The 27,546-nt window shown below is 42.2% G+C and overlaps 2 protein-coding genes across 3 annotated transcripts; both read left to right on the forward strand.

The window, feature by feature from the left end:
* The first annotated feature begins 144 nt into the window (after positions 1–144).
* LOC117266626 (kinesin-like protein KIF3B) lies at positions 145–10,113 on the forward strand. The gene is made up of 8 exons (XM_033641895.2): positions 145–1,849; positions 1,954–2,055; positions 2,242–2,364; positions 3,027–3,145; positions 4,399–4,515; positions 4,797–4,911; positions 5,315–5,493; positions 8,734–10,113. The coding sequence occupies exons 1-8, from the start codon at positions 440–442 to the stop codon at positions 8,882–8,884; spliced, it is 2,316 nt and encodes a 771-aa protein (XP_033497786.1). The 5' UTR covers positions 145–439; the 3' UTR covers positions 8,885–10,113.
* Positions 10,114–10,238: 125 nt separating this feature from the next.
* On the forward strand, positions 10,239–26,735 carry asxl2 (ASXL transcriptional regulator 2). 2 transcript variants are annotated; one of them, XM_033642821.2, is made up of 12 exons: positions 10,239–10,423; positions 12,577–12,659; positions 13,828–13,936; positions 14,087–14,228; positions 16,512–16,630; positions 17,653–17,773; positions 18,071–18,130; positions 20,753–20,913; positions 22,078–22,174; positions 22,299–22,404; positions 23,436–24,165; positions 24,597–26,735. In XM_033642821.2, exons 1-12 carry the CDS (start codon positions 10,367–10,369, stop codon positions 26,409–26,411), a joined length of 3,600 nt encoding a protein of 1,199 aa, XP_033498712.1. In that variant the 5' UTR covers positions 10,239–10,366; the 3' UTR covers positions 26,412–26,735. The 2 variants fall into 2 exon arrangements, with proteins under 2 accessions (XP_033498712.1, XP_078031329.1); XM_078175203.1 differs by lacking the exons at positions 10,239–10,423; positions 12,577–12,659; positions 13,828–13,936; positions 14,087–14,228 and adding an exon at positions 15,704–15,831.
* The last annotated feature ends 811 nt before the right edge of the window (positions 26,736–27,546 follow it).

Raw genomic sequence — 27,546 nt, forward strand, 5'->3', positions numbered from 1 at the left:
CAAGGTGCGTTCAAGTGCTATCGGGGGGGGGGGGGGGGGTAATTTATCACGGTTACAGAATGAGACCATAGCTGTGTACCATGAGCAGATCTGCTCCAATCCCATTCGTCGCGCAGGTCACATGTCTTATCTCCATTGTCCGCAGAGCAGGGTGTGTACCGCGGGGAGGCTGTGTGGGCTGGGCCGGGGCGGCTGGGTGTTTTTCCTCAGCAGCAGCAGCATCCTTGAATATCCTGTGACATCGCTTCTTTTCTGGAAGATGCTCAGGGCGGAGGAGACGAGGATGATGAAAGCGGCGCAAATGAGGTGTGTCTGACCGCTTTCACTAAATGAAACTAAAGCTGCTGCACCTGTACGGAGGAGGAAGACACACTGCGGACCCCGCCTGAGAAAATGGCTTTTTGACGTGGTGAGGATACTTTTTTTTTTTTTTAAATTCATGAGCAAAATGTCTAAAAGCAAACATTGCGAGGCGGTGAGGGTGGTGGTCCGCTGCCGGCCCTTCAGCAGGAGAGAGGAGACAGCCGACTGTGAAAACATTTTGCATATTGACGACAGACTAGGGCAGATCACCATCAGGAACCCGAAGGCACCACCTGATGAGCCCATGAAAGTATTCACGTTTGATTCCGTGTACGGCTGGGGCTCAAAACAAAACGACATTTATGACGATGCTGTGAGACCTCTGGTGGAGTCCGTGCTCCAGGGTTTCAACGGGACTATATTTGCGTATGGACAGACTGGGACAGGTAAAACACACACCATGCAGGGGGTGTCAAACGACCCAGACATGAGAGGGGTTATACCAAATTCATTTCACCACATCTTCACACAGATATCCAGGACTCAGAATCAGAAGTACCTGGTGAGGTCATCATACCTTGAGATCTACCAGGAGGAGATCAGAGATCTGCTGTGCAAAGATAACAATAAGAAACTGGAGCTGAAAGAAAACCCTGACTCAGGTGTTTATGTGAAAGATCTGTCCTCAGTGGTCACAAAGAACGCCACCGAGATTGAACATGTGATGAACATAGGCAACCAGTCCAGGTCTGTGGGGTTCACCAACATGAATGAACGCAGCTCTCGGTCTCATGCCATTTTTGTCATAACCGTGGAGTGTAGTGAAGTAGGGCCAGATGGCGAGGACCACATCCGCGTTGGGAAGCTCAACATGGTCGACCTGGCTGGCAGCGAGCGCCAGAGCAAGACAGGTGCAAAGGGGAAGCGGCTAAAGGAAGCAGCCAAAATCAACCTGTCCCTCTCAGCGCTGGGGAATGTCATTTCTGCCCTGGTGGATGGGAAGAGCACCCACATCCCTTACAGAGACTCCAAACTGACCCGCTTGCTCCAGGACTCGTTGGGTGGCAACGCAAAGACGGTCATGATAGCAACAGTGGGGCCATCGCACAAGAACTTTGAAGAATCCCTGGCCACGCTGAGGTACGCCAGCCGGGCCAAGAACATAAAGAACAAACCTCGGATTAATGAGGACCCCAAAGATGCCCTGCTGAGGGAGTTCCAGGAGGAGATCGCACGCTTGAAAGCCCAACTAGAGGAGCGAGGGATGCTGGCAAAGGAGAGGAGGAGGAGGAGGAATAGCAAAAGGCTGAGTAAAAGTATGGCTGGTATGGAGGAGATGCTCAAAGAGAGGGATGCAGAGGTGTGGAAGGCTTTAGATAACGAACCAGAGGTGAAGTCATATGTGAAAGATGGAAGTGACGTCCCAAAGGCTCTGACCTGCCAGGGGAGCGGTGAGAAGTTAAAGCACCTGGTTGAGAACAGAAAAAGTGTGGTGGACATGCAGTGGGATCAGGATGCTTTGGAGAAGATCATTGAGAAATATAAGGTGCGTGTGAACCATGTGACTTCTTAATAATACACTACAGTGTCTGACAAATGAGACACAAAAGAAATTTACATAAATAATTCATTGTATGTCTTTGTTCACAGGCTATGGAGAGCAAACTGTTAGTGGGAGGAAAGACGATCATTGATCACACCAATGAACAGCAAAAGATGCTGGAGCAGAAGAGGCAAGAGATTGCAGAACAGGTAAGTAAAAAAAAAACCAATAATATATAATACTTTCTGACTATGAAACACACTTTTGTGTCATCATTCATTGTAACAGCATATTTATGGGCTGTCTGAACCTACACAGAAAGATAAATTTCATTTGTAATGGTGTCCTGTTTGTAATCATGTTGAATGGAGCCGAATGTTCTGTGCAATCTGCAGATAAGACGAGAGCGAGAGATCCAGCAGCAGATGATGCTGCAGGACGAGGAGACCTTAGAAATGAAAGAGACGTTCTCCTCCCTGCAGCAGGAAGTGGAACATAAGACAAAAAAGCTGAAGAGGGTAAGATGACTCATCAGCTGACGTGTCCCCATGCTATTATGAAGACAGCAATTAATCAGAACTTAATCATTTATTTGCAATTGAGAATCCTTTTTTTCGAGAGAGATGTCACAAGGAGAAGTAACACAATGAGTCCAGGTTTCTCTGGACAGAGCTGCTACTTCCTTGTGTTTGGGAATAACTACATTGCTCTTTTGTGGTTTGCGGAGTCAACACTTGGCAACTGATGCTAAAAAAAATACATATTGTGATTATTATGACGGATACTGCAGTATGAATTGTGATTTAAGTGGGAATGGTAGTTTTTGCAGTTAAATTTTAACTGAAAAAAAATCTAAAAATGATGATGATGTGACTTTTAATGGGGTCTGTACCAAACAAGCATGTTCCCTTACATCTGGCATATGATTAGTAGACCGACCAGGGCATCTCGGTAACACCATAATGCTTTCGTTTATAATTGTATTGTGACAGGATTTACCATATTCAAAAATTTCCAGCTCCTGTGATTTTCATATTGCACTTGGCCGTATTGCAATTTTGATAATGTTTCATTTTGTGCAGGCCCAGTAAGTGAATATACTTTGCATTCTTTCGTTTCTAGTACACCAGTACCAACACAAATAATAATATTGACATTAATTTGTCCCTGTTCTGTACAGCTGTACGCCAAACTACAGTTAGTAAAGGCAGAGATGAGAGATGTCATCGATGAACACGTCATAACCAGACAGGAGCTTGAACAGACACAGACTGAACTCACCAGAGAACTCAAGTACAAGTAAGTAATCACATTAGTGAATGAGCTCATACACTGTACACAGTGTTATTTTTGTCTTGTTGTCTCATCACCATCATATGTGGCTTTGTATTTGATATCCATCATTCCTGTGCATGTCCAGTGTGTAAGATTTAGGGGGATTTAGTTGCATGTAGCGGTGAGGATTGCAGATTGCAGCCATCTTAAACTTCTCCTGGTTAGGATTCCTCCAGTATTCATTGTTCAGGAGGTTTTTACCTAGAGCCAAACTAATCACAGAGGTCTCCTTCTTTGCAAAACAAGTGAAAGCATTGAACAGAATGGTGTGATGTTACAAATCAGTTTTTCTCTGAGGCTGTTTGGCATGTAGGAGGCAAGCTGTTTGTCTAGGATCTGCTAATCTGTGCTCACCTTTTTTAATTTAAGATCCAGACGTTCAGGAGATTTTTACCAGGAGCCGAATTATCTGGTCTGTTCCTCTCCTAAACAAATGGACCCAGTGATATAAACTGGTAGAAACACTTCATAAAGCAGTTTCATGTTGAAAAATCTGGGTTTTTCTGATGCCGTCATCGCAGAGGGGCTACTAACTACGGTGGTCAATGCAAAAACGTGAATGGCCCTGTCTAGAGCCAGTGTGTGGTTTGTCCATTCTGGCTACTGTAGAAACATAGTTGTGCAACATGGTGATCTCTGTAGATGAGGACCCATTCCCTATGCAGAGATAGACAGATGGACGGACGGACGGACGGACGGACGGACAGACGGATAGAAAGATACATACATAGATACTTTATTAATTCCTAATTGATTTCCAGGGAATCCAGGGAAAACAAGGAATGGCTAAATGGCTCATTCCAAGTTAATTTACCACTTACCTGACTTACCACAACAAACCACAGAGAAGCTTGGATTACAACACACACACACACACACACACACACACACACACACACACAGATAGTGTGACTTCATTCCCTGATGAGGGCACCATTACTTCACAAAATCCTTATGTAGCAAATAGTGGTTTGGTGCTATATTAATACTAATGAACAGAGGGATGACTGTCAAAAAAACATCTGCTGGTACAGTGTTACTGGATGACTTTTATTTGTGTTTTTTTTATACAAATGGAGGGAAAATTTTTTTATTACATTTATTCTAGTAATGTTTTACTCTTTGGAAGGTAGTTAAACTATTTAGTTTGATTTTGTTGTTTTAATGGAGTGCTTCCTGTGATGCCAGCTAACACATACTTGTATTTCACGTTGCAGATATCTCTTGATTGAGAACTTTATACCTCCAGAGGAAAAGAACAAGATCATGAACAGGCTGCACTTTGACAGTGAGGAGGATCAGTGGAGGCTCCAGCCGGTCCTTCCACCAGAGAGGTCAGTCAGTTAAGTGGTGCAATAGAGACAGAAAAATCCACTGCTGCTCCAGGAAACAGATATTTTTATATCAAGGAGACCAGTCAGCCTTGATATTTTTCTTTCCTGAGACATTTGGAAAGCTGAATGGAAGATAACAGAGGAGATAACGGGGGATTATTCTGGTGGGAGTTCATCAGTTGACCATATATGGGGTGCATGAGGTTCCAGAAGCTTGCGTCTTAACCGCTATGTGTATTAAACTGAATCTAAATCCTTCTTTTCCCACGTCTTTATCTCAGTGCACCCACTCAGGTCAAGAGGAGACCTCTCTCAGCCGTGGGATACAAGAGGCCAATCAGCCAATATGCACAGATGGCTGTTTCCACAGCAACCGGGGCCCCATCTCGATACCAGGTCAGTGCCTGGACAGTTGGTAAAAAGTACAGCTGAGATGGAGATGAGATGCACCTTGTGTCCATGTTCACAGCCTCCTTCTTGGAGCTGGAGAACGTGAAGATGGTTGTAGCCATGGAAACCATTCACAGCTTTTACCGTTGCATCTTAAGCCAGTGAACCAACAGTTTAATATCACAATGTAAAAAGAATAAAACAGTCACTTTACTAATTAATTAAGGTCAGGGGAAACTTGATTTCCACAGACCGTAGTAATATAAGAATTGTAAGACAACAGTACAACAATCCAGCCAAGCTAAAGTCCACGCTCTATTGCTTTAAGGGAGACTTCTTACAAAAACATGCATTTGCAGATGCCATTATTCTGTTATAACAACATCTTCACTTGTATCTGTCCGCACAGGCTGAGAACATAATGCTGTTGGAGTTAGACATGTCTCCCCCGACCATGTTCACCTTGAACCTTAATGGCGCTCACCTGGAGAGAGCCTTTTCTCCCAGGCTGATGCGGGATCTCCTGGTAACTGTTCCGATCAGAGAGAGGAGCACAGCATCGTCACGGGTCAGGAAGTCTCAATCCTGGTGAGAAAGCAGCTGAATAAGGCAGAAGTCTTACAGATGCTTACAGATGCTTAAATATCCTTTTTTTAGGGGCATTAATTTAGGACTGAACGTTGCAGTAGAAAAGTTACGTGAAGAGCTGTCATAAAGTGTGCTAAAATTTGTAATTGCGCCATCCCCTATGTTGGGTCAGTCCTAGTTTTTTTTTTAAATACAGTTATGACAGTTAAACTGTCAGTTAAAGGGACAGTTCACCCCTGAATCAAAAATACACATTTTCCCTCTTACCTGTAGTGCTATTCATCAGTTTAGATAGTTGTGGTGTGAGTTGCATGTGTTGGAGTATGGAGCTACATTTGTTTCTTTATTATTCAATCAAACAGAGTAGGTTTTGCAATCAAAAAAAAGGTTTGAGAGCAAAAGTATCAATATTGCAAGCAAAAAATGTTTTATTGCAGGTAAAAAATGATTGATTAAAAACTGCAAATCCTAAAGTTTTGTTTGCAAATCCTAAAGTTTTGTTTGGGAGTCATTTTTTTTCCGTTTGCAAGTCAAAAGGTTTTGCGAGTAAGTTGAACCTGGTGGGCGGGGCCTAAACTGAAAGCTGTAAGACACGTCTCTGTTGGCCAGTCTCAATCGGAATGACAGCTTGCAAAGCATTTTTTTTCTTTCTTCTCTCGGTTGGCAGATTGAAAACAAATTTAAAGGTGCATACCACCACCTACTGTACAAGAGTGTGCAACATCATGTCATTTAGCCTGTTTCTTAAATTCTACTCATCAGCCTAGTACGCTTGCAAAGCAACAAGGGAGTTCTGTAGTTCATCGGGAATTCAGTGCGGGAGCTGTGGCGAAAATCAATTCTGAAACCGAAGTTTTTCGGGCTCCGGTTTAAAAAAAAAAAAAAAATCGTCCACACGAGTGGTGTGATTAAAAAAATACATCCACATGAAACCGCATAATCCGCTACCAAGTGATGTAATACACATGCCAAAGCAGTAGGTGGCGAAGTAACTTCTAATGGAAAGGCCATTTTAACCAATCAGAAGTCAGAGTCAATACCTGAATAGGGAAGTGCGGAAAATAAAAACAACCCGATCCACAAAAGAAGCACGACCTAATTCAACAGCAGAGACGCCTGAACGACCAACTACACTACCACGAAAGCAGCTTTCGTGTTTTTTTTTTTGAGATAAGCTAACTAACGCTAACGTCAGCTGTCACTTGTTGCCATAGCAACGGTAAACATTCACATACGGGCTAAGTGCAGAGTGCAGAATCAAGCTTCATTGTAAATATAGTTAAGATACATTGTATTTAACACTGGATGTGGGATTGTAGTAGTTAGTAAACTTTTAGAAAAGAGCTATTTACCGTCGCTCTGACGTCAAACAATGGAGACTGGTAATAAAATACTGCGGTTATCCTTTCTACACGCAACCGGAGGCACCGGAGTCTTCCAAAAACTTCACCCTGGACTCCGGTTTCAAAGAAATGCGGTTTGGGGGCCCAAAAGTGCGGTTGCGTGTGGACAAACAGCCAAATTGCATAGAATAATACACGGTTTCAGAAGTACACGGGTCTGTGTGGACAAGGCCTAATGATAGTGTAGGAGCCAGGATGTTCATTATCTGTTTGCTTGTGGGTGTTGTGCACATTTGTGCCAGTAGGTGGCAGTATCTGTTCAGGCTTGTGGTTTGCTGTCTATATAATCAGGTTGGCTAATCAGCGCAGGTGCGCACGCTGGGGAAGCCACACGGTTTTTGACCATGCCATAGCGTGTAGTGCCGCAGGTCAGAGTATCCTTGTAAGTTAAGTCATTATTGAAACATGTTATTATTGGGTAAAGCAGTCTATACTTTGCCTCGGCTGTACACAATAAATCAGCACAAAAGGAAAAGCAAATGTTTGGACATTTTTACTGTGTTAGTGCACTTACACCAGTACCTGTGGGCCTACACTGGCATGCGTACAAGCCCTTCAGACCAGTGTGCGCAGATAGTGACATAGGAAGCCACTATAAATAGCAAGAATGTTTTATTTGAACTGGTGCAGTTGAACTTGCAAGCAAAACTTTAACTGGCAAGCAAAGAGGACCGATTTGCAAGCAAAACTTTTTAGCTTGCGAGCAAAGAGGACTGATTTATAAGCAAAATGATCACATGTTTTTACTTACAAACTTGATTTTTGATTGCAGTTCAAGAAATATGCTCTCAAAACAGTTTTATATGATTGCAACAAAAGGACACAAAAATACCTCCATATTGGAGGTATCGGTCGTAAAGATGTCTGCCTTCTCTCCAATATGAACTTGATGGAACACAGCTTGCGGTGCACTAAAAGTAAAACATAAAAAATAAATTGAAAACTCAACAGCAATGTCTCTTTGCAGAAATCATGACCTGGTTACTCAAGCTGATCCACAGACTTTGTTGTGAGCAGTTTCATGTGGGAACTGTTTTCTCTCTGCTGGACTACATCCACCAACCGTATCACCGCACAGGAGGAAGTGTGCATCTACTCATGGACGAGAGGCTCAGGCTCAAGACAGCTCAAGATGGAAACATTAATGGCGTCTTCCTCAGCTGAAGTAACATTAGCTAGCTCAGTAGTGCTAGATGCGTTAGTAGTAGATGCATGCTTCCGTCTATGCTGTGACACAGTCGGCAGGTGTAGTTCAGTAGAAGGAAAATAGTCCCTACATGAAACTGCACACAACAAGGTCTGATGATTATCTTGAGTAACCAGTTCATGATTTCTTGAAAGAGACATTGATGTTGATTTTTTCAAATGTAATTTTTTGGCGCTATGAGCACCACAAGCTGAGTGTCATCAAGTTCCATCATATTTGAGGAAAAGCAGACATCTCTGCAGCTGATATCTCCAACACTCAGCAACTCACACCAAAACAATATAGACTGATAAATAGCACTACAGGTAAGAGGGAAAATATGTATTTATTTTGGTGTGAACTGTCTCTTTGCATGCTTTTCCCCTTTATCTATAAACCACTTGCATTTTACATTTCTGTTTACCAATCTCCCCCCAACTGAAAGGCTTTTTCTTACATGCAAATCCACTGGCATAGAATTTTAAATGCCACAAGTCTCAGTACCTCATGAAATATGTAATAATATATTGCTATTGATCGACCCTATTCATTCCTGTAGATACATTTGGGTATTTTGTGGTGTGGGACAGTAAAAATGAAACATATCGCTTCTTAAATAATAACTGAACCTGTTTGTTTTATGGTCTACAGGTATCAGGCACCACAAGCAGCATCCATCCCATCATCCTCATCCTCCACTACTCTGACATCGGCATCTCAGAGCTTCTCTCCTTCTCAGAGACAAAGACCATCCTCAGCTGCCTATCTTCCATGTTTAGATCCAATTCAGACAAGTCCCTGATACACGCCAAGACAACTACTGTACACAGGGCTGGCCTTAGTTTAAGGTGGCACAAGAAGAGGGGGGGGGGGTGTTTTATGCCTTTATTTTAAATTGATTTCATACCTTTTTGTGAGAAAGAATCATTTGAGTAAGCATGTATTCAGCTTAACGGGAAAGACAAACATTACTTTTGCCTACAGTTGCCTAAAAACCATGTAGTTTCTCTTGGTTTATCCCAGAATCAATGAATAGCACAGCTAAAACGTAATCCTCTAAAACCAGACATATGATTAATTATTTAAAGGATCCTATTTTTAATTTGAAAACATTTCCATTGACTTTTTTTCCGAAAATGTATCTGGTCTTTGCCAAAACAGTGAAGGGTGATGGGGGAACTCTGGTTTAGCCTGTATGCTTGATAAATTGTTATTTCAATTTCAATTTAATTGGGAAGACTAACATTATTTTTGTCTACAGTTGCCTAAAAATCACGTAGTTTCTCTTAACTTAACCCAGACTCAATGAATAGCACAGCCAAAACTTTCATTCATTCATTTTCTGTAACCACTTATCCTGTTGGGGGTTGCAGGGGGGGCTGGAGCCTAACCCAGAGGACAATAAGCGAGAGGTTGGGAACACCCTGGACAGGTCACCACACTATCACAGGGCTGACACATAGAGACAGACAACCATTCACACACATGGCCAATTTAGAATCACCAATTAACCTAATTAACCTTACTGGGAGGAAGACGGGGTACCCAGAGAAAACCCATACTGACATGCAACATGCAAATTCCACACAGAAGGGCTCCACCACCCCAGGACTGAACCAGAAATCCTCTTGTTGTGAGGCGACAATGCTAACCATTGCATCACTGTGCCGCCCCAGCCAAAATGTAATCTTCTAAAATCAGACATGTGGTAAATTGTTTAAAGGATCCTATTTTTAATTTGATAATATTTCCATTTACTTTTTTTTTCTCTGGAAAGGTATCTGGTCTTTGCCAAAACAGTGAAGAGTGATGGGGGGAATTGAGGGCCCCGACCACAGGGGGGCCACCCTGGTTTAGCCTGTATGCTTGATGAATTGTTGCTTCAATTTCTAGCTAATGTAACCGTGAGCCAAAAATGTGAAGAAAGCCTGCAAATGCTCTCTTGATTAGCTGCCTTATTTTTTCATAGTTGTGAAATTGTGCGAAGTCCATTTGCTTACACATGAAAATAAACTCTGAAATGATCTTGAACTGCCTACTGTATTAAGAGCTGCTGTGATCCTGGGCATAATTGCAGTTGACAGCTTTATAAATGTGTGGGGGGAAACTTGAAGACTTTGCAGTGACAGCTTTATACAGTAAGATGACGTTTCCTTGGGAGTCACATGACTCTTTACAGTAAGTCCAACATGGCAGACGGAGTGGATCTTACGCGGTAACTAAAGCAACATTTCAACTGGAACAGACTAATTCAACAACACTACTGTGCAACAAGACATCCACAATGACGGAGAGACAGAAGAAAAAGAAGGGGAGGACGTGGGCGGAAGCCGCTAAGACGGTATTCTTGGTGTTTTTATCTGCCGTTTGTTGTGGTTGTTTTCCTTGAACGCTCCCACTTGTGCAACCGTGTTTATGAGTTCATGACCTGCTAGTAGAGACGAGATGTTGCGTACACCGCGCAAGGCCCGTGTTGACGGTTAGACATTTGGAGGACCGCTGTCACTAGCCGTGTAGCTGTCACTGCTGAGCATAAATGCGAGCGAGGTGACTGTCAGCTGTGTGCACCCAAGCATCTTCCCAAAACCCCCCTGTGTGTTGTCTCCACACGGTGCCGCTGACATGTTTGTCACGATTTGAAGTCGAATGAAGTAACCGTTAAGTAAGCACGTCGGTGTTGCGCGCTAGCCAGGTTAGCACGCTAGCTCCTGCTAACGTGGAGTTCGTCAACAAGTTTGTTTGATATCAGCTGCAAATAAAACACAGCGAAACGAACAGTATCCATATTAAATCAATCCCCATACGTCCCCTTAACTCCACACTAGCCCACCAAGTTAGTGTATTGCATGCCAACGTTTGGCGAGATGTCACAATACAGTAATGAATGTTGCTAGCATTGTAGCTAGCTGTCTAGCGTAGCATGCTAATGACTACAACATATAAAAACTCCTAATAAGTATTTCATAATTAAAGCGTAACGTTATTGCCTGTGTGGACATCCATTTTCCAGCGATACATACGCTTTGATGAGCTATTTATTTAAACAAGTTTGCTCACATAACGTAGCTATAAGTCAGTAGGTAGTTAATTGTAATATGGTTAGTTTCTAAACACCTATAAAGTCCATTTTGAACGAGATGCTAATCATACTGCAGTAATGTGGGGACAGACGATATAAAATGTAATCAGTGCAGGAGCAAAATAAAGTAGCATCGTCTGTTTAATATTAGATGTGTTTTTTATGATGGAGGAAAAGTTTCTGTAGGATAGCTGTAATGTGAGATCGTTTTTGTTGACATGTTTTGCTGCAGATAATGTTAATTTAACGTTTATTAAAGTGATCCTGCTGCATTCCCTGTTCATATTATGACATACTAGTGTGTCAATAATATCACATAATAAACTTTACATGATAGAGTACCTTTCACAGAAATGAAATTCACAAAATGCTTCACAAAATACAAACAATAAAACATGCAATCAATAAAAACAAAGGCAGTATAACATATTAAAGATAGTAAAACATAGAGCAAATACAGGCTCCTGAGACCCCAAACAGAAACATACCAGGGAACAAACACTGGACAATTTAGGCCATTTTGAAGTGATGGAGCCACTATTTAAAAGGCGCAGTCACCTTTTGTTTTGAGTCTGGAGTGGAGACAGCCAGTACTGTAGGTCCTGTTCAGAAGACCTAAGGGACCTACTGACAATATATGGATGATGTATTCAGGTGCCTGACCGGGGAAGACTATACCTCAAGTATCAACAAGTATCTTGAAGTGAATCCTGAACCTGGTGGGAGGCCAGTGTAAAGAAACTAAAATGGGAGTGATATGGGTTGTCCCACTGGACCTGGTTAACAGCCTAGCAGCAGCATTCTGGATGATTTGAAGACGCTTCAGAGAAGATTTATTTAGACAATTAAAAAGAGAATTACAGTAGTTCAGTCGGGGGGGACACAAAAGCAGGGATAATCATCTCTAGCTCAGGTCAACACACCACAGACTTGAGCTTTGCAATATTTCTAAATGCATGGCCTGATCAAAAATAACACCAAGATTCTTAAAATTTGAACGTACAGCTGACGAAAGGGACCCGATACTCTGGGTGACCTTTGAAGCTATACAATCTAAAGCAATTATCAGAACCTCCGTCTTGTCTGTTTAATTTCAAGTAGTCTTGTTGATGACAGTCCCCCAGCCATATGTGAAAATTATAACTTAGTAATAAACTAAGCTGTTTGTCCAGAGAAGTGGATCTACACTATAGCAGAAAATCTAAATCTATTAAAGGCAAAAAGCCGCAATGTTTGTGGTCTTGGATATTTTGAGCATCATGTATGGTGTAGTAGGAATTGATGCTCTGTGGAAACTTGTTATAAAGCTTCAGTATGTGTAATCTCACACTGTATGACAATCAGTCCCACTGAAATAACTCAACTGTATAATGTTATAATGATTTTTTTTTGATGATGATATTTTATTCTTGTAGGTTTTGGAGAAATACCCTAACACGCCCATGAGCCATAAAGAGATCTTACAGGTGATCCAAAGAGAACGGCTTAAAGAAATAAGGTACATTTTCCCTGGCATCACAGCTTTACTCCAGCAAATGCCCTTCATATAGGTGACATCTTCATTAAGAGAGAGAGAGAGCACACAGCTTTCTCCATCTGTTATTGATTGCTCATATCATGTACTTCACTTTTTCTTGTTCACATAGTAACGATTATTTTACCCAATTAATAATTGTTTCGTTTCTTTTTGTTTCATTGTCACTGTTCTCATCCAGAAGGTAAGAAAAAGCTAGCCCCCCCCCCCCACCCCCTTATCTTAACAAACTCACTGCAATGCCACTTTGGTTTTTACCTTTTGCATGTTATTAACAATAACATGTCCTTCAGTTGCATAAAGACAGTGTTAGACTCACGCTTGTATTTCACCTAGACTTGTTATAGCCACCTGTTGCATAAATTGATTTTTCAGTGTGGTAAATTAGCTGAAGTTCTAACAAAGTAAAGCATGGATCCTGACAGCGATCTTTTTACTCTTTAGATGCAAAAGCTCAACACAGTTACATGATATTATCCAAAGAATGTAGCCGTGGTATAAATTTAATGAGATAAATTATCTGGCTGGCGATATCTGGAGCCCCACCAGTGTGATTTTCTAAACGAATAACAGATGTTGCATTTTTCTCAATCTGAATGTGTTTTAATACTAAACTTTTTGCCTTACACTAAGTAATATAGCGTGTGTTAAACTGTATGAAATAACACAAATGTAAGATGACACGTTTTTTTTTTTTTTCAATAACATTTGCTTCACTATGTACCTCTGGATGCATCTCTTGCATGACTGCTACGGCGTTCTTGTGCACCCTTAATTAACTCAAGTTTGCTTAGAAAATGTTTGACTTAACTAGAGCAGATTTTTACGCAACAGACACAGTTATGTCAGAGCAATTTAATCTGAGACTATCAGCTGTTTACGATGATGAGATTAGCCTTGAATCACTTTTATGCAACTGATACTGTATTAAAACATTCAGAAAATTGTCCCACAAATACAGTGATGTGAATCCGACCTGAACTCGTGTGTCGTATTGATACATGATTATTTGTTATGTGAAGTTATTTCTCCCCAGATATCAGAGCAGCCTTTACCCTTCTTGCGTCTTCTCCCAGCTGTCTGATTTATTGGGCAACAGATGTGTAATTTGCGTTTTTCTCTTATGATCCAGTGGAACCTCGCCGCTGGCATGTCTGAATGCAATGCTGCACACAAACTCTCGTGGTGAGGAGGGGATCTTCTACAAAGTTCCAGGAAGAATGGGTGTCTACACGTTAAAGGTTCGTCCGACACAAAGCGGCTTTCTCTGGTGTCGTGACTTTTAAGTAAAAGATCACTTGTAATCATTCATTCTGGTAATTGCTTGGCCCTTTTTTTCTGTACCTATAAAATAAAGGTCATTTACTCCATGTCCTCTATTTTTTATGTAGAAAGACATCTCAGATGTGGTGAAGGAGCTGTCTGAGAAGGGCTCCGAGGAGAGCAGTGACAATCTGTCTGACTCCCAAAGCACAGAAAACAACAGCAGTGCCATCGCAGGAGAGGGCAGGAGAGGAAGGTGGATGCGAAGAGGTACTGTGCACCACACACAGGATCATTATTAATTGTTGGTACATCAGTGCATTCCTTAGGTCAATGCTTCCTGACTGGTCCAGCCACAGGGTCCAGATTTCTCCTTAGTCCTTAGTTCAAGGTCCACGTAGTTTAATATCGTACTTGCGTTCAGCCACGTCGTCTGGCTAGTTTGCTGTCTTTGTCAAGTAGCTGTCCATTATTCAGTCACTCTACAGCAGGAAACGGCACTTCAAAAGAAAAACTCTGCGCTGGAAATTCACTGTAGTTAAAAAAAGTGCATTTTTTACAAACTTGACATGTTTGTTAGTCACTTGCAGTCCATTCAGAATGGACCCACGACCCACCAGTTGGAAACCACTGCTTCTTAAAGTAGATTGTACAGACCATTATCTCCAAAAAGCATTTTTGGGTCATCAGGAAATAACATTCATAATACTGATACAGATGTAAAATAGATGATAGTACATTATTTAGTTTAAATAAGTGAAAGAATTCAAAAAATATCACCATGTCACCATTTCAAGCTTTACTGACAGTTGACCAATTTTGTGAGCTAACAAATAGTAAAGATCCAGTGTGTAGGATTTAGGAGGATATATTGGCAGACATGGAATATAATCTAATAAGTGTGTTTTCTTTTGTATATAATCACCTGAAAATAAGAATTACTGTGTTTTCGTTACCTTAGAATGAGCCCATGGAGTCTGCCATGTTGCACCATGTTCCTGCAGTAGTTCAGAACAGACAAAGCAAACAGTGTCAGAAAAACACATTTTTTTTAACATGGAACTGCTTTATTCAATGTTTTTATTAATTTAAATCACTGGGCCTGTTTGTGTTGAAGAGGATTAGACCTCTGCGGATAATTCGGCACTTGTTCAAAACCCCCTGAAGGTCTCTTTAGTTAAACATTAGCGTGTGCTGGGCTAGCAGCCTGTCTTTGAAATGCCAAACAGCATTGGAGAAACACTGATTTGTAATGTGAGACTGCTTAAGTCAGTGTTTTTATCTGTTTTAATTACCTGGTGTGTTTTGGAGAGGACCTTTGAGGATAATTTTGCACTTGGTAAAAACCTCCTGAACAATGAACATTGAAGGAATCCCAACTGGGAGTTCACGCTTGGCACATGGGAGAAGTTTCAACTGATTGCAATCGTTACCACAAGATGCCACTAAGTCCTACGTACTGCTCTTTTAAATACCCCCCCCCCCCCCCCCCCCCCAAAAAAAAAAACATTATTTAAATTAGCTTCATTTAAAAGCTCTGTTCACAGCTGGCTTCTTTCTTTATGCATAACTGTCACTGCTGCTCAACAATCATTCAGGTATAATCAACAGAAGAGAAAGATCCTGCACTCTTGAAAATAACGCAATAAGTAAGGACTGTAGCTCTGCTCATTTGCTCATTTTCGCTGGCTGGTTACCAAGCCCCATTATGACTATGAGAGTTAACGCCCCTTCTCTGCCGCTGTTAGAAGTCATTGCGGAAACACAGGAAAACAGCTGAAGTAGCTGCAGAGGAGGCAAACACAAATAACACCGCCTCATCACAAAATAAATTCTGGAATACACCGAGCATCAACCATGATGGTAGCAAAAGGTGGGTTTTATCTTTTAAACAAACAAGCTGCATCCTTGATGTCTTACTTGAATCGTCAGCAGAGAAGCTGCAGGCTGCACAGGACGCTCGCATTACAGCAGTTTTGGCTCTTTGTGTGTCTGTGGGGTCAAATCATTACCTTATTGTGAAAGGCACACCTGATTGCACCTGATTGCAGAGCAACTTTGGAGAATGAGCTTTTCCTTCAAGTGTCAGTTATTTTGTTTTCCTCAGGCTGTGCTCTCACTGACTCTCATTATTTCTCTTGAATATTTTAAGTGACTGTTAAAACAGGAAACTGTATTTTCTCAGTATGACCCGTGACCACTTCCTCGTTATGCACAAGTTTGAAACTGCCAAGCAAATAACCTTGGTTTATATCTGAGTGGGAGGACTTGGATAATGTTTTATTTTTGAACTAATCAATGCAAAGAGCCGCAAAGTCAAATGCAAATTAAGTGTCATTGAATAAGAATCAAGTGGAACGGCTACAGTGTGTTGAGGAGGTGTTCAGCCCATATTTAGTAATATGGTATTTTAGCAAGGTAATGCAACCTGCACCTTTGTGCACAGCATTGGTTTCAGTTTCATCAAAACAAAAGCATGATGTGATAAAGTCTGTACCCCACCCTCAGGAAGTGTATTTGGTAACATCTGCTTTGTGCTTTTGTGTTTCGTAGTTCCTTCCAAGCTGCAGTCACAGCCGTCCTCTCCGCAGCCTCGATGCTCATCGCCTTCTGTCCCCCCAAGTAAACTCATCTCTCCCTCACAGAAACACAGCAAGAAAGCTCTGAAACAGGTACGGATGCTTTCTGTATTCTGTATCTTTTAGCAGTTTATCGCAACTATAATGACTACATAGCCGAGTAAAACTATACTATTCATGTCTGAAATCGTATGAGTTCCTGCCATGCCCTCACACTCATACACCCATATAAATCTCTGCCACCTCACTTTGCAACACACTAATACATCGTAATGTTTTCATCTTGTTTTTCTTGTATGTATATACCAAGATTAGAGTTTTTAACAGTACTGATCTGAATCTTACACCTTTGGTCCATGTCAGAATACTCACTTATACTTTTCTGCAGATTTCACCACATCTATCTGAACTTTTCTGCTGACACGTTGTCAATAAACACGTACATAACCCACGCTGGCGTGTCAGCAGGCACCAATTATCCGTCCATTCCCTGCCTGTATAACATCTTGTGCTGATTATTTAAAGACAATGAGGCGTCGGGGAAAGTGCCTATAGCTGGTTTTACAGTATTAATGTCCTCATAATCCACCCTGTTCACCATTTTCCTATTGGCTGCTTCGTGCCTTTTGTGTTCCATTTAATTAGATTGCACTTGATTGCACAGATTGTAATTCACTCCATCTGTGCTGGTGTGGAATTTTCAGCTCTGTAAGACCAATTTGTATTCATTTATTGGGCGTAGGCAACACTAGAAGATGGCGATTTGGCTAAAATATTAGTGCCTGGGAGACTTATTGTGTATTTTCCTTCTGTGATTGTCTTTTTGTTTCAATCAGCTGAAACAAAACAGCGGACCGTCTTGGATTGCTCCTTTAATCTGTTGACATTGTGTTTGTGAGGTGATCAGACTTCTCGACAGATTTACAACGCAGAGTTGATTTATGCTCGTGTTATGCAACCTATGTTTCATTGCTGCACTGTTATTTAGCTGTTATTTAACCAGGCAAGTGGCCCTGGGGGAGTAGTTGCAGGGAGACAGAGGGTTACACACATTCACACTCTCTTTTTCTCATTCTGCTGGCTATTTGTTCCTTCCTTATTTTACTCATTTTCAGGCCTTGAAGCAGCAGCAACAGAGAAATCAGCGCAGACAGGGGGGAATGCCAACCACCTCCAGCCCTAGATTGCTTCTGAAATCCATCAAAGACATGGCTGACAACATTACTACAAAGACTGGTAGGTGGCAGCTATTATATTGTCACATACAATTTAAAAAGAAATTAGCAGTAGTCACTCTGAATATTTTAGCAATGTTCATTGCATGATGTTACACACAGTGTCGATGATAAGTGATATTGATGCAGTTGAAGGTATTGTCCTGTTATTACAGGTTTTCATAAGTACACAACAAAAGGCACTATTATTATTATCCAAACATGACTCATGTAATTGGCAGCATTAGAGTGGAAACAGATCTTTGCTTTGCTATTTCTCTGAGCTTTTCCTTCCACTGTTTTCCCTCTGTTTAAACAGATTTATGTCACCCAGTTGTCCCCAGGAAAGTTTCTCAGAGGTCAGGCCGCCTTAGCGCAGGTAAGTCAAACATCTACTTTCATTTAATCAAGTGGTCTTGAAATCTTAACGGGTGATGGGCTGGTGATGTTCCATATTTTTGTTACTGTAAACAAATCTAACGAAAAGACCAAAACTGACAATCCTATCCTACTATCAAGTGTTGTCTGTGTTGCCAAAGCTTAGTGAAGACTATTCCTCTGTGCCGTAGTCCTCCATTGTTGCCCAAATATATTACAGACCAAACTGTTGAACTGGCTGGCATGTTGTTTCATTACAGTGAATGCACGATACTGTATGTGTGCCGATGCGTGGGCATCTCTGCATGTGTCTGTCCACAGCTGTTCTCGCAAAGTACTGGACCAGTCAGCCTAATATTTTGCGTGCACATTTATGACGGTATGCTCAAAGACCTTTTGTAGTTGCAGTGATTTACAATTGTTGGAAAACCTGTTTTACTGATTGTCTTATATCGTTGTTGACCGGTATCAAGTCCTTAACAAAATCATGTAGCAAATGCTTTGAGCAAAAGGTGTTTCCAGCGTTCAGCTTGGCTGAAAACACCAAGCTTTACTGTCTGTTGCAGGCCACATTTCGGCCTTTGTTGTGGCTCAACGAAACAACTGGAGCATGTGTAGATTATTCCATACCTGGCATGTTATATGAAGTTAAGGTAGGCATGATGCAAGATGAAAAAGAATGAACCCATTTTGCTATCTTTGCCCGCTGCCATCTTGACTATAAGGGAGCCGGGAGGGACAATTTCACCGCGCACAGAGCCACGTGTATTGTCTGGAATTGCTACGATCAGCTCCTGTGACCGCCAGGCGTTGATCTGCATTCTCACACATTTCCAGTTTCTTTTTAGTCAACCTCAGCTACTCTTTTGTGGTGCCGCAAATACTCCCTAGTTCACCAAAAATGTTTTAATCCATAGCTTAAAATAGTCCACATTCAATGCACTATTTACTCCTGTTGGAGCAGCATTTACAAAAAACTACAATGCCCAGCTGTTTTAGGCCATTATGTAGCCTTTTTAAATGAAACTATAGTGTATACTTGTGTTTTTAATGGTTTATGTCTTTAGTAGGAACTTATGTGCTTGGGGTTTTGTGCTGTATACAGGGTGGGAAATACCCTGGAAATCCAGAATTCTTGCTAGAGCACAATTTGAATTTGCTCAGCGAGTCACTCTGGCAATCAGTAATGACGCTCATTACCTATGCCCTTGGAGCCGAGCTGCACCAATCACATTGGTGTATCTGATATAGGCGGGCCAGAGGCAAGCTAAACAGATGACGACAGCGCTGCGACGACGAAGTCCGGAATCAGTCAGTAAACAATGCGAGGTGGCTACGGATGAACACCAGTTGTTTGAAACGGCTTTGGCCGCTACAATGAACGAGTTAGACTTGGCTTTTTCTCTAAAAGAGGAACAGAAGACTCGAATCTTTCCTTTGCAAGAAGGACGTTTTTGCTGTTTTGCCGACCGGACACGGCAAGAGTCTAATCTACCAGTTAGCTCTGCTGGTAGTGCTCTGGATACGTCACCCCGTGTATTGTTCTGATTGGTTGTAGTGTTATCCAATTGCGTGCAGTGATATTTTCAAATGCATGCTTGGTGCCGCCCCTCGAGTTGGGCCATTTTCATATAGCCAGACCCTAAATCTTTCTAGATTTGGGTCTGGATTTCCAGGCTAGGTGGGAAGTCTAATGGTGCGTTCCAGGCAGGCTTTTGAACTCGTAAGTCACGACTTCAAGTCACGAGTTATGACTTTGTAGCGTTCCAGGAAAGTTACGGCAAACTGCTAGTTACTTCCTGTTTAACGTTGAACATGGCGAACCGTTTGTTTGTGCTTCCCCATTATTGCTATCACCAAAGGTACCTGCTACTTGCTCATTTGAGTGAAACGGAGGAGGATAGGGTCACAGATGCTATTATAGGCTATTTTTTACGTTATCTGTGTGTTTGGAAACGTATTTTGTATTGATTTATTCTTGCATTAGAAACCAGCTGTTAGAGCGGCTGCCAACAATGCGTTAACATTAGGGTTATTTTATGTCTATTTCTCACCATGTATCACCTGCATCAACACCGCATCCATAGGGCTGCCATTGTTGTTTAGAGGAGTAAGGTAATTGGTTTAGAGGGCTGTGTGATGTCAGAAACCGTAACTGGGAGTACATCAATCTGGTACGAGTTCACGGGTGGGAAGTTACGGGTTTGACTGCCGTTCCAGTGCACTTTCACGGGTTACAGGTTGTGAAAACACGAGTTACGGGTTGCCTGGAACACACCATAACAGTACTGAGAGATGGACAGAAGCATTGTTGGTTTTGGTCTTTTCATGAGATTTCTTGACATTAAGAAAATGGAAAAATAACACCAGTCTTATCCATTAACATTGTTTAAAATAATCTGACAAACTTGTATCTGCCTACAAGCTTGTTTTTAGATGGAGTTCAAGTAGTGGAAGAACAAGTGAAATTGATCCCACATTAGCAGAACAAAAATGCTCAGAAGAAAAAAAAATTACTTGACCACATGTGAGAGTAAATTACTCAAGATGTCAGTTGCAAGATTGGCATGTTTCTGCACTGGATCAGTCTTGGCTTACATCTGTTTCCTGTTTTGTATTACAGGGCAGCTGAAACGCACCAAGTGTAAAATAGATGTGGAAACACCAGACTCCATTTTGGTTAACACCAACCTGCGGGCGATCATCAACAAGCACACCTTCTCTGTCCTGCCCCCTGACTGCCAACAGAGGCTGCTCAAACTTCTGCCTGAAGTTGACCGGCAGGTGGCTCTAAAATTATATATACTTTTATGTTGTTGTTGCATTATGTAGCACTACATGTAGAGTGTGCGATATTATACTGTATGTGCATGTCTTTTCTATCAATCATCATATAGTGTGTTTAAAGGGACATTTCGGTTTATTTTAACCTGTCTCCTATCGTCCTAAATTTGATTCAAGTGACTAGTGACATACAGATAATAGTTAGCATGTTAGCCATTAGCCTAGATACAGCCGAAGCGTCAGACCTGTTAAAACGTAAGAGAACGGGCATCCCTCAAGTGCAAAGTTAGTCCACTAAACAAGCTTTTTTTCCACAAAGCCTCATATCATTAGGATAAATGTCAGAGAACATATAGAAAACGACATGTAAACGTGTTGTCTTACCTTACCGGTGTGCTGCCATGTTTGTTTACAATGTAGCTCTGCTTTCCAAAGCGCGGCCGAAATATCGCGAGAACAAGCAGCGATCTCATAGCGTGCCTGAACAAGCAGCAACAGCTGGAAGGCGGAACCGGACGGTCGACTGAACAGAGGAGGAGGAGGAGGAGGAGGAGGAGGAGGAGGAGGAGGAGGAGAGAGCGAGGCGCAACAGGTAACGTTAGAGGACGAGAGAGGAGGAATGGCTGCCACAAGGCTTTAGCTCTGGAGATTGGTGGTGTACCTGTGAATGCTGTGCCCCAGTGCCCACAGAAGAGGAATGCCTCTATTGCAAGGAATGGGACCGGTTGCAGCCTTATTTTCAAGGTCTGGATGTGACCGAGGACGAGACACCTCTACCTGGAGTAACATTAGTATCCAGCTGGGCTTTATTTAGAGCTTGTGAGATATATTTCGGCTGCGCTTTGGAAAGCAGAGCTAGAGGGATAAACAAACATGGCAGCACACCGGTAAGGTAAGACAACACGTTTACATGTCATTTTCTATATGTTCTCTGACATTTATCCTAACGATATGAGGCGGTCTTTGTGGAAAAAAAGCTTGTTTAGTGGACTAACTTTGCACTTGAAGGGATGCACGTTCTCTTACGTTTTAACAGGTCAGATGCTACGGCTGTACTCTACATGTTTGACTTTGCATCACATACAGGAAGCATAAGTTGACATACTGCTGCAGTGATGGTGACTGCGATGATGTTAGTCATAACATTGTGCCTCCTCTCCCCAGGCTTGCATGGACGGCCTTCTGAAGGTCACTAGTTCTGCCTTAAACAACGAGTTCTTCACATCAGCAGCTCAGTCCTGGAAGGAGAGACTGGCTGAGGGTCAGTGCAACTCTTTGCGACTCATAATGACAGCATTCAGTTCAAAAGAAAAATTATGTCACCAAGGTTCAGTGCCACTACAACTACAACTTTTTTTTTTATTATGTAACTTTTTGCTTTGCAGGTGACTTCACTCCTGAGTTGCAGCTACGAATGCGCCAAGAAATTGAGAAGGAAAAGAAAGTTGAGCACTGGAAGGAGGCCTTCTTTGAAAACTATTATGGTGAAAAGTAAGTTCCCCTTTGTTGTATATTATTTAGTTATTTGCTAATATGATCCAGCTTTAGAGAAGTTGGAAGGCATATTTTGGTTTTAGAATTTCCAAATCCATAAAGCCCTCTACGCCAGAGGTGGGACCAAATAATTGTTTTACAAGTCACAAGTCTCAAGTTTTGTACTCAAGTCCTGAGACAAGTTCCAAGTCTTAAATTTTGAGTCCTAAACTAGTCATAATGCTCTCTTGACCAAATCTATTTTATCAATATCAAATTTACAAAAGTGCTTAATATTTTTTAAATAATACCCCTCTGCTGTTCTCTCTTCACATCATTAACATGACAGAATATCTCATTTGAGAAATGCATTATTATTAAACGGTGGTGTGTTTGAAAGATTATTTTGATCTAAATGAGATTCCAAATAGGATGTGACCACCACCCTCATCTCCCTCTCACATTACAAGTAAGATTTCTTCTCGGGAACATTAGTAGTGGAATTTAAGTGTTCGTTCACAGTATTCACAGCATATTGAATTGCTTTGTTTCCAGCAACATCATAGTACTTCAAGAAAGGCTAAATCAAAATGAATCTGTTTGCTGCTTAAAAATGTATCTAATTCGGAGGCTGATTGATTGTGTATCAATATGCCAGTTGAAGCTGTCTCAGTGGATGACATACAAAAGACTGAACACATGATTTCTGGTTTTTAAGTTTAATACTTGCCTCTCTTACGCCATACTGAAGCCTCTCGTCACTCAGGTGTAGTATATGTTTAATTAAAATTAGTTAAAATTAACACAAGTGTAGGTAATCTGACTAACTTTCATTTTCAAAAAAAAGTGAACAGACAACAGTTATGTTTTCATCTGTATATCTATCAAACAATATCACAATACTTTGTGTGTATTCCTCATAATTCATTTAAAAGCTCAGTGTTTTATTAAATCTATTTGTTCATTTTTAGGGCGAAAGCACTTTTTTTGATTTTTTGATTTATTTCTTTGTCTGTCTTCCTACCTCCCTCTTCTCTCACTCTCTGTAGTTCTGGGCTTAGCTTTGAGGAATCCAAAGAGCTGACAAAGGCTGATGTGAATCAGGAGTCTGCCAGGCCCCAGTCCCATGCTCATCAGACAGGACCTGCCGCTCAAGCACCAGAGCATCCCAAGGGCACCAAGGACAGCAGCCAGACTGATGCTGCTGCTACCGCTGTGAAAGACATGAAGCCAACAAAGGAGCCTCTGAAGGCACAGCCTGCTCAGAGAGAGCCAGTCTTCACCACAGAGCCCATGAAGACACGGCGCTCGCAGTACACTGAGGATCGCAAGTTGAATGCAACAGCACAGTCTGGGCCAACACCTGCAGTGAAAACACCAGAGGCTGAGAAGCAGACTCAACGGGCCGCAGCAGGTACAGTGTCTGAAAAGGAGCATAAAGAGGAAGTGAAGGAGGAGAAAACTGAACTCCCTCAGTCGCCTGTGAAGAAGAGCTGCCCACCAAAGGCTAGTTCAGAGTTGAAAGAGGATCAGCCGGTGTCTGTGGTTAAGCCTGCTGAGGAGAGCGAGGAGGTCATCTCTGAGCCCAGTGGCCCCTCAGAGTCACTGAAAAGGAAATCTCCCTGTGAGATTGGGGATGAACTGACACCAGAGAAAAGGCCCCGTATGTCCTCAGTCTCCTCTGTGTCCTCAGTCTCCTCTGTATCTCCTCCAGCGTCATCCATATCCAGCCCGGCCACACCAACTTCAACAACAAATCAGAGGGTTCCACCACTCAAGGTAGGAAAAATGTGTAAATGCAAAGTCTCTGATCTATCTTATGAATTAAAATTTAAAAAAACTCACCACTTGTAGGTTTTAAAGGCAGCTCTGACAAGTTTGTAGCCTGCGTCTTTACAGAGGGCTCCAGCTGTTGTCAGCTTGGATTCACAGCAGTTAGAGTGAATGGAGTGTATGGCAAAAGAGAGTCAAGGCAAAAAAAGTAAAAAAAAACAAAAAACAAAAAAAGACTATATCTGCATTTCTCTGCTGTTGATAGTTATGCTCAGTATGTCAAAAACCATTTTAACTTTCCCAGTACATCCCTAAATTAGCTACTTTCAGCGGGGTCTTGTAGCTGTAAGTGAGAAGGCAATAACTAAACACAGAAGTTAATTTACTTGATGTATATCTTGAAACAATTCTCTGAAATCTCCTTTTTTATTTTGCAGATTCCAGTGTCAAGGATTCTTCCTTTGTCACCGAGCCAAGTGTCACCCAGGACTCCCCTTCCGGCCCCACTTAGCAGCCCAGGCCGTACCGGTGCTCGCACTTTGGCTGACATCAAAGCCAAAGCTCAGCTCGCCCGAGCGCAGCGAGCAGCGGCTGCCGCGGTATCATCTGCATCGAAGGGAGCAGTCCCAGGCCCGGGGCCAGGGGGAGGCAGTGGTGAGCAAACACAGCCATCGCCCAGCCCCAGCCCAACGTCCCCACAGGCATTCACCAGGTTACCAACCTCCAGCTACAGCATCAGTCAGACCAGTACGCCTCCTTCTCGCCCACTGGACTCTTTTGACCAACTAAGCCCAAACCAGTCTCAAACATCTTACTCAAGCAAAGCTGACGAAAAAGACAAAGTTCATTTTGCTGGTACTGTCAGTGCAGGGCCTCATAGCATTCATTTGCAACCCACTCCGTCATCTGTGCACGCTCTGAAGGGACAGGAAAACCAATCACCTGCTGGATCATTAACCAAAACCAGCTCCTGTATCCCTGCAAACAATCCACTGGTCACTCAGCTTCTGCAAGGCAAAGAGGTTCCCTTGGAGCAGATCCTCCCAAAACCGCTATCCAAGGTGGAAGTAAAGATGTCAAATTTATCCCCTGGCAGTAAGGTGAAGACACCACACCCCACTGAGCACCGGGCTGATAAGCAGATGTTCCACCAGTTAAGTACAGCAGGACGAGCAGGAGTGTTCTCAGAATACACGAGACACCACAGGGATCTTCCTGATAAGGAGACTCAGGAGCAGATTGTGCAGGCTCTAATGCAGAGGAAGGGCCAGCAGAGCCAGCCTTATGGTGGCATGGGGCCTCAGCACCCTCAGTACAAAGTCCATCAGCTGGTGCATGCAGAAGAGCAGCAGGACCAAACCAGGATTTCAGCTGGATTTCTGGGTCGTAAGAGGATGCCAAGGCCTGCTATGACGGGACATTACCTGCTCAATGTGTCCACATATGGCAGAGGACCAGATAGCAGGAGACTGCATCAGTCTGTCATCCCAAACACATCTGTGTCAGGTTTTAAAAGGGAAAGCACAGAAGGAGAGGAGGCGGCTAAGGACGAAGAACCAGTCAGGAAATGTTTCTTTCCCGCTCCCGGGGTTAAAACAGAGCAGCAGGGATACTCCATAACCAAGTCTGACGAAGCAGCGAGCATTCAGCATTGCTCCAATGTAAAGACTGAGCCTGGATCAGAGGATTTTGACGCCGGTGCCAATAACGACAGCACCAGTGCGACAGCCAAAGACACCAGCCATTTTTCTCAGTCACACCGAAGGCACCTCGAACTCTGCAATAGTAACCAAGGAAACTCCGAGCCATATCTTGCCCAAGTGGATCCCAGTCACCAGCGGCAGTCTGCCTTTCAAACCCAGAGAACGCTCGATAATCAGGAAGTCGTGGCAGCATCATGCTACGGTGGCACTATCAGCATGTCTGTACCTCACACTTTAAACCATAGCACTGCAGGCATCGGCTCTTCCACAGCCTCTGCAGAGGCTGACGGCCGCGGCGTCCATGGGAGCGTCATGTCTTTCTCAGTGACTGTCACCACCATACCTGCCGGTCACACGCTAGACCACGGCAACCAGGGTGAGCCCTCACCTGAGCAGTCGTTCATGGAGGGCTCCAACATGGAGGACGTCCAGTCCAAATGCTACTGCCGACTGAAGGCGATGATCATGTGCAAAGGATGTGGAGCCTTTTGCCATGATGACTGCATCGGCCCCTCGAAACTCTGTGTGTCATGTTTAGTTGTACGATGATATGAAATTAATAATACTTAGAAGATGGTTTGATTTTTTATTGATGCGAGACACAAAGCAGAAGCAGGTCATTCAGAATCACTGCTGGAGTGACGCATGTTAGCCACGCTCTGCACAAAACAACCAGCACGCGGTTGCTGTTGGAAAAGCAAGGATTTACACTGGATGGTCTTTTGTTTCACCAACATCTATGAAAAGTTGTTTTGTGCAATTTTTTGGTAGAAATGTCAATCAATTTTCAATCAGATCAGTAGTGTGTCAGATGTATGACAAATATAAAATCTGGCAATGTTTGCACTCGGCTAGGATTAGTGTGATATATTTTTTTAAATATATATATGTGTAGTTTTTAAAAAAAGGAGGGTAAAATGAATGTTGCTATTTTTGTAGAACATAATGACTGTTGTGTTTAAGACTGACACTTTTTATTATTGGGCCTAATCATCAGTTGTGGTTTAAAGGCAAAAAAAAAAGGGCGCTAATGATAATCATTGGTTATAGAGTACCTCCTGGCATTTATGCACGCATGGCAGGGAAGTGCAACTCACAGTAACTATTTTATATAAAAAAAACTGTACATTTATTACTGAACACACTCAGATTTAAGAACATGTATCGTTTTAGAAAGAGAATATAGATGGGATTTTGAATGATACCATGAAAACAACTCATGAGGATTGAACATCACATCATTTTTTGAGTAACAGTTACAGAGTGAAGCACTTGAAAACTACCTGGATGTATGGTAATGACTGTGTACAGCACTTACATTCAAACATAGGGGGAAAAGAAGAATCATTTATATATATATATCTATATATATATAGATATATATATATAAAATGCCTATATGTTCCTTTTTTGAGATCTTTTCCATTCCAGGTCAAGGTCTAGAGTCACTTCCTACTGTGTGAACCTTCATTTTCTCCCCAGAAAAGCTAGTTTATAGACGTTGTCTCCTGTGAGATGGGTATTCTCATGCTTGTATGCCTGTACAGACGGATCAGCAGTGGCAAACAGTAAAAAACACTCAAGGCAAAGGGGAGAAAATGAAGATGATTTTGTTTTTTTCACTGTAAATATTTGCTCATTAACGGTATATGCCTAGATGTAGAAATTTATTTTATTCGTGCAG

This window comes from Epinephelus lanceolatus, chromosome 15 (genome assembly GCF_041903045.1).
Source record: "Epinephelus lanceolatus isolate andai-2023 chromosome 15, ASM4190304v1, whole genome shotgun sequence".
NCBI lineage: Eukaryota > Metazoa > Chordata > Actinopteri > Perciformes > Serranidae > Epinephelus > Epinephelus lanceolatus.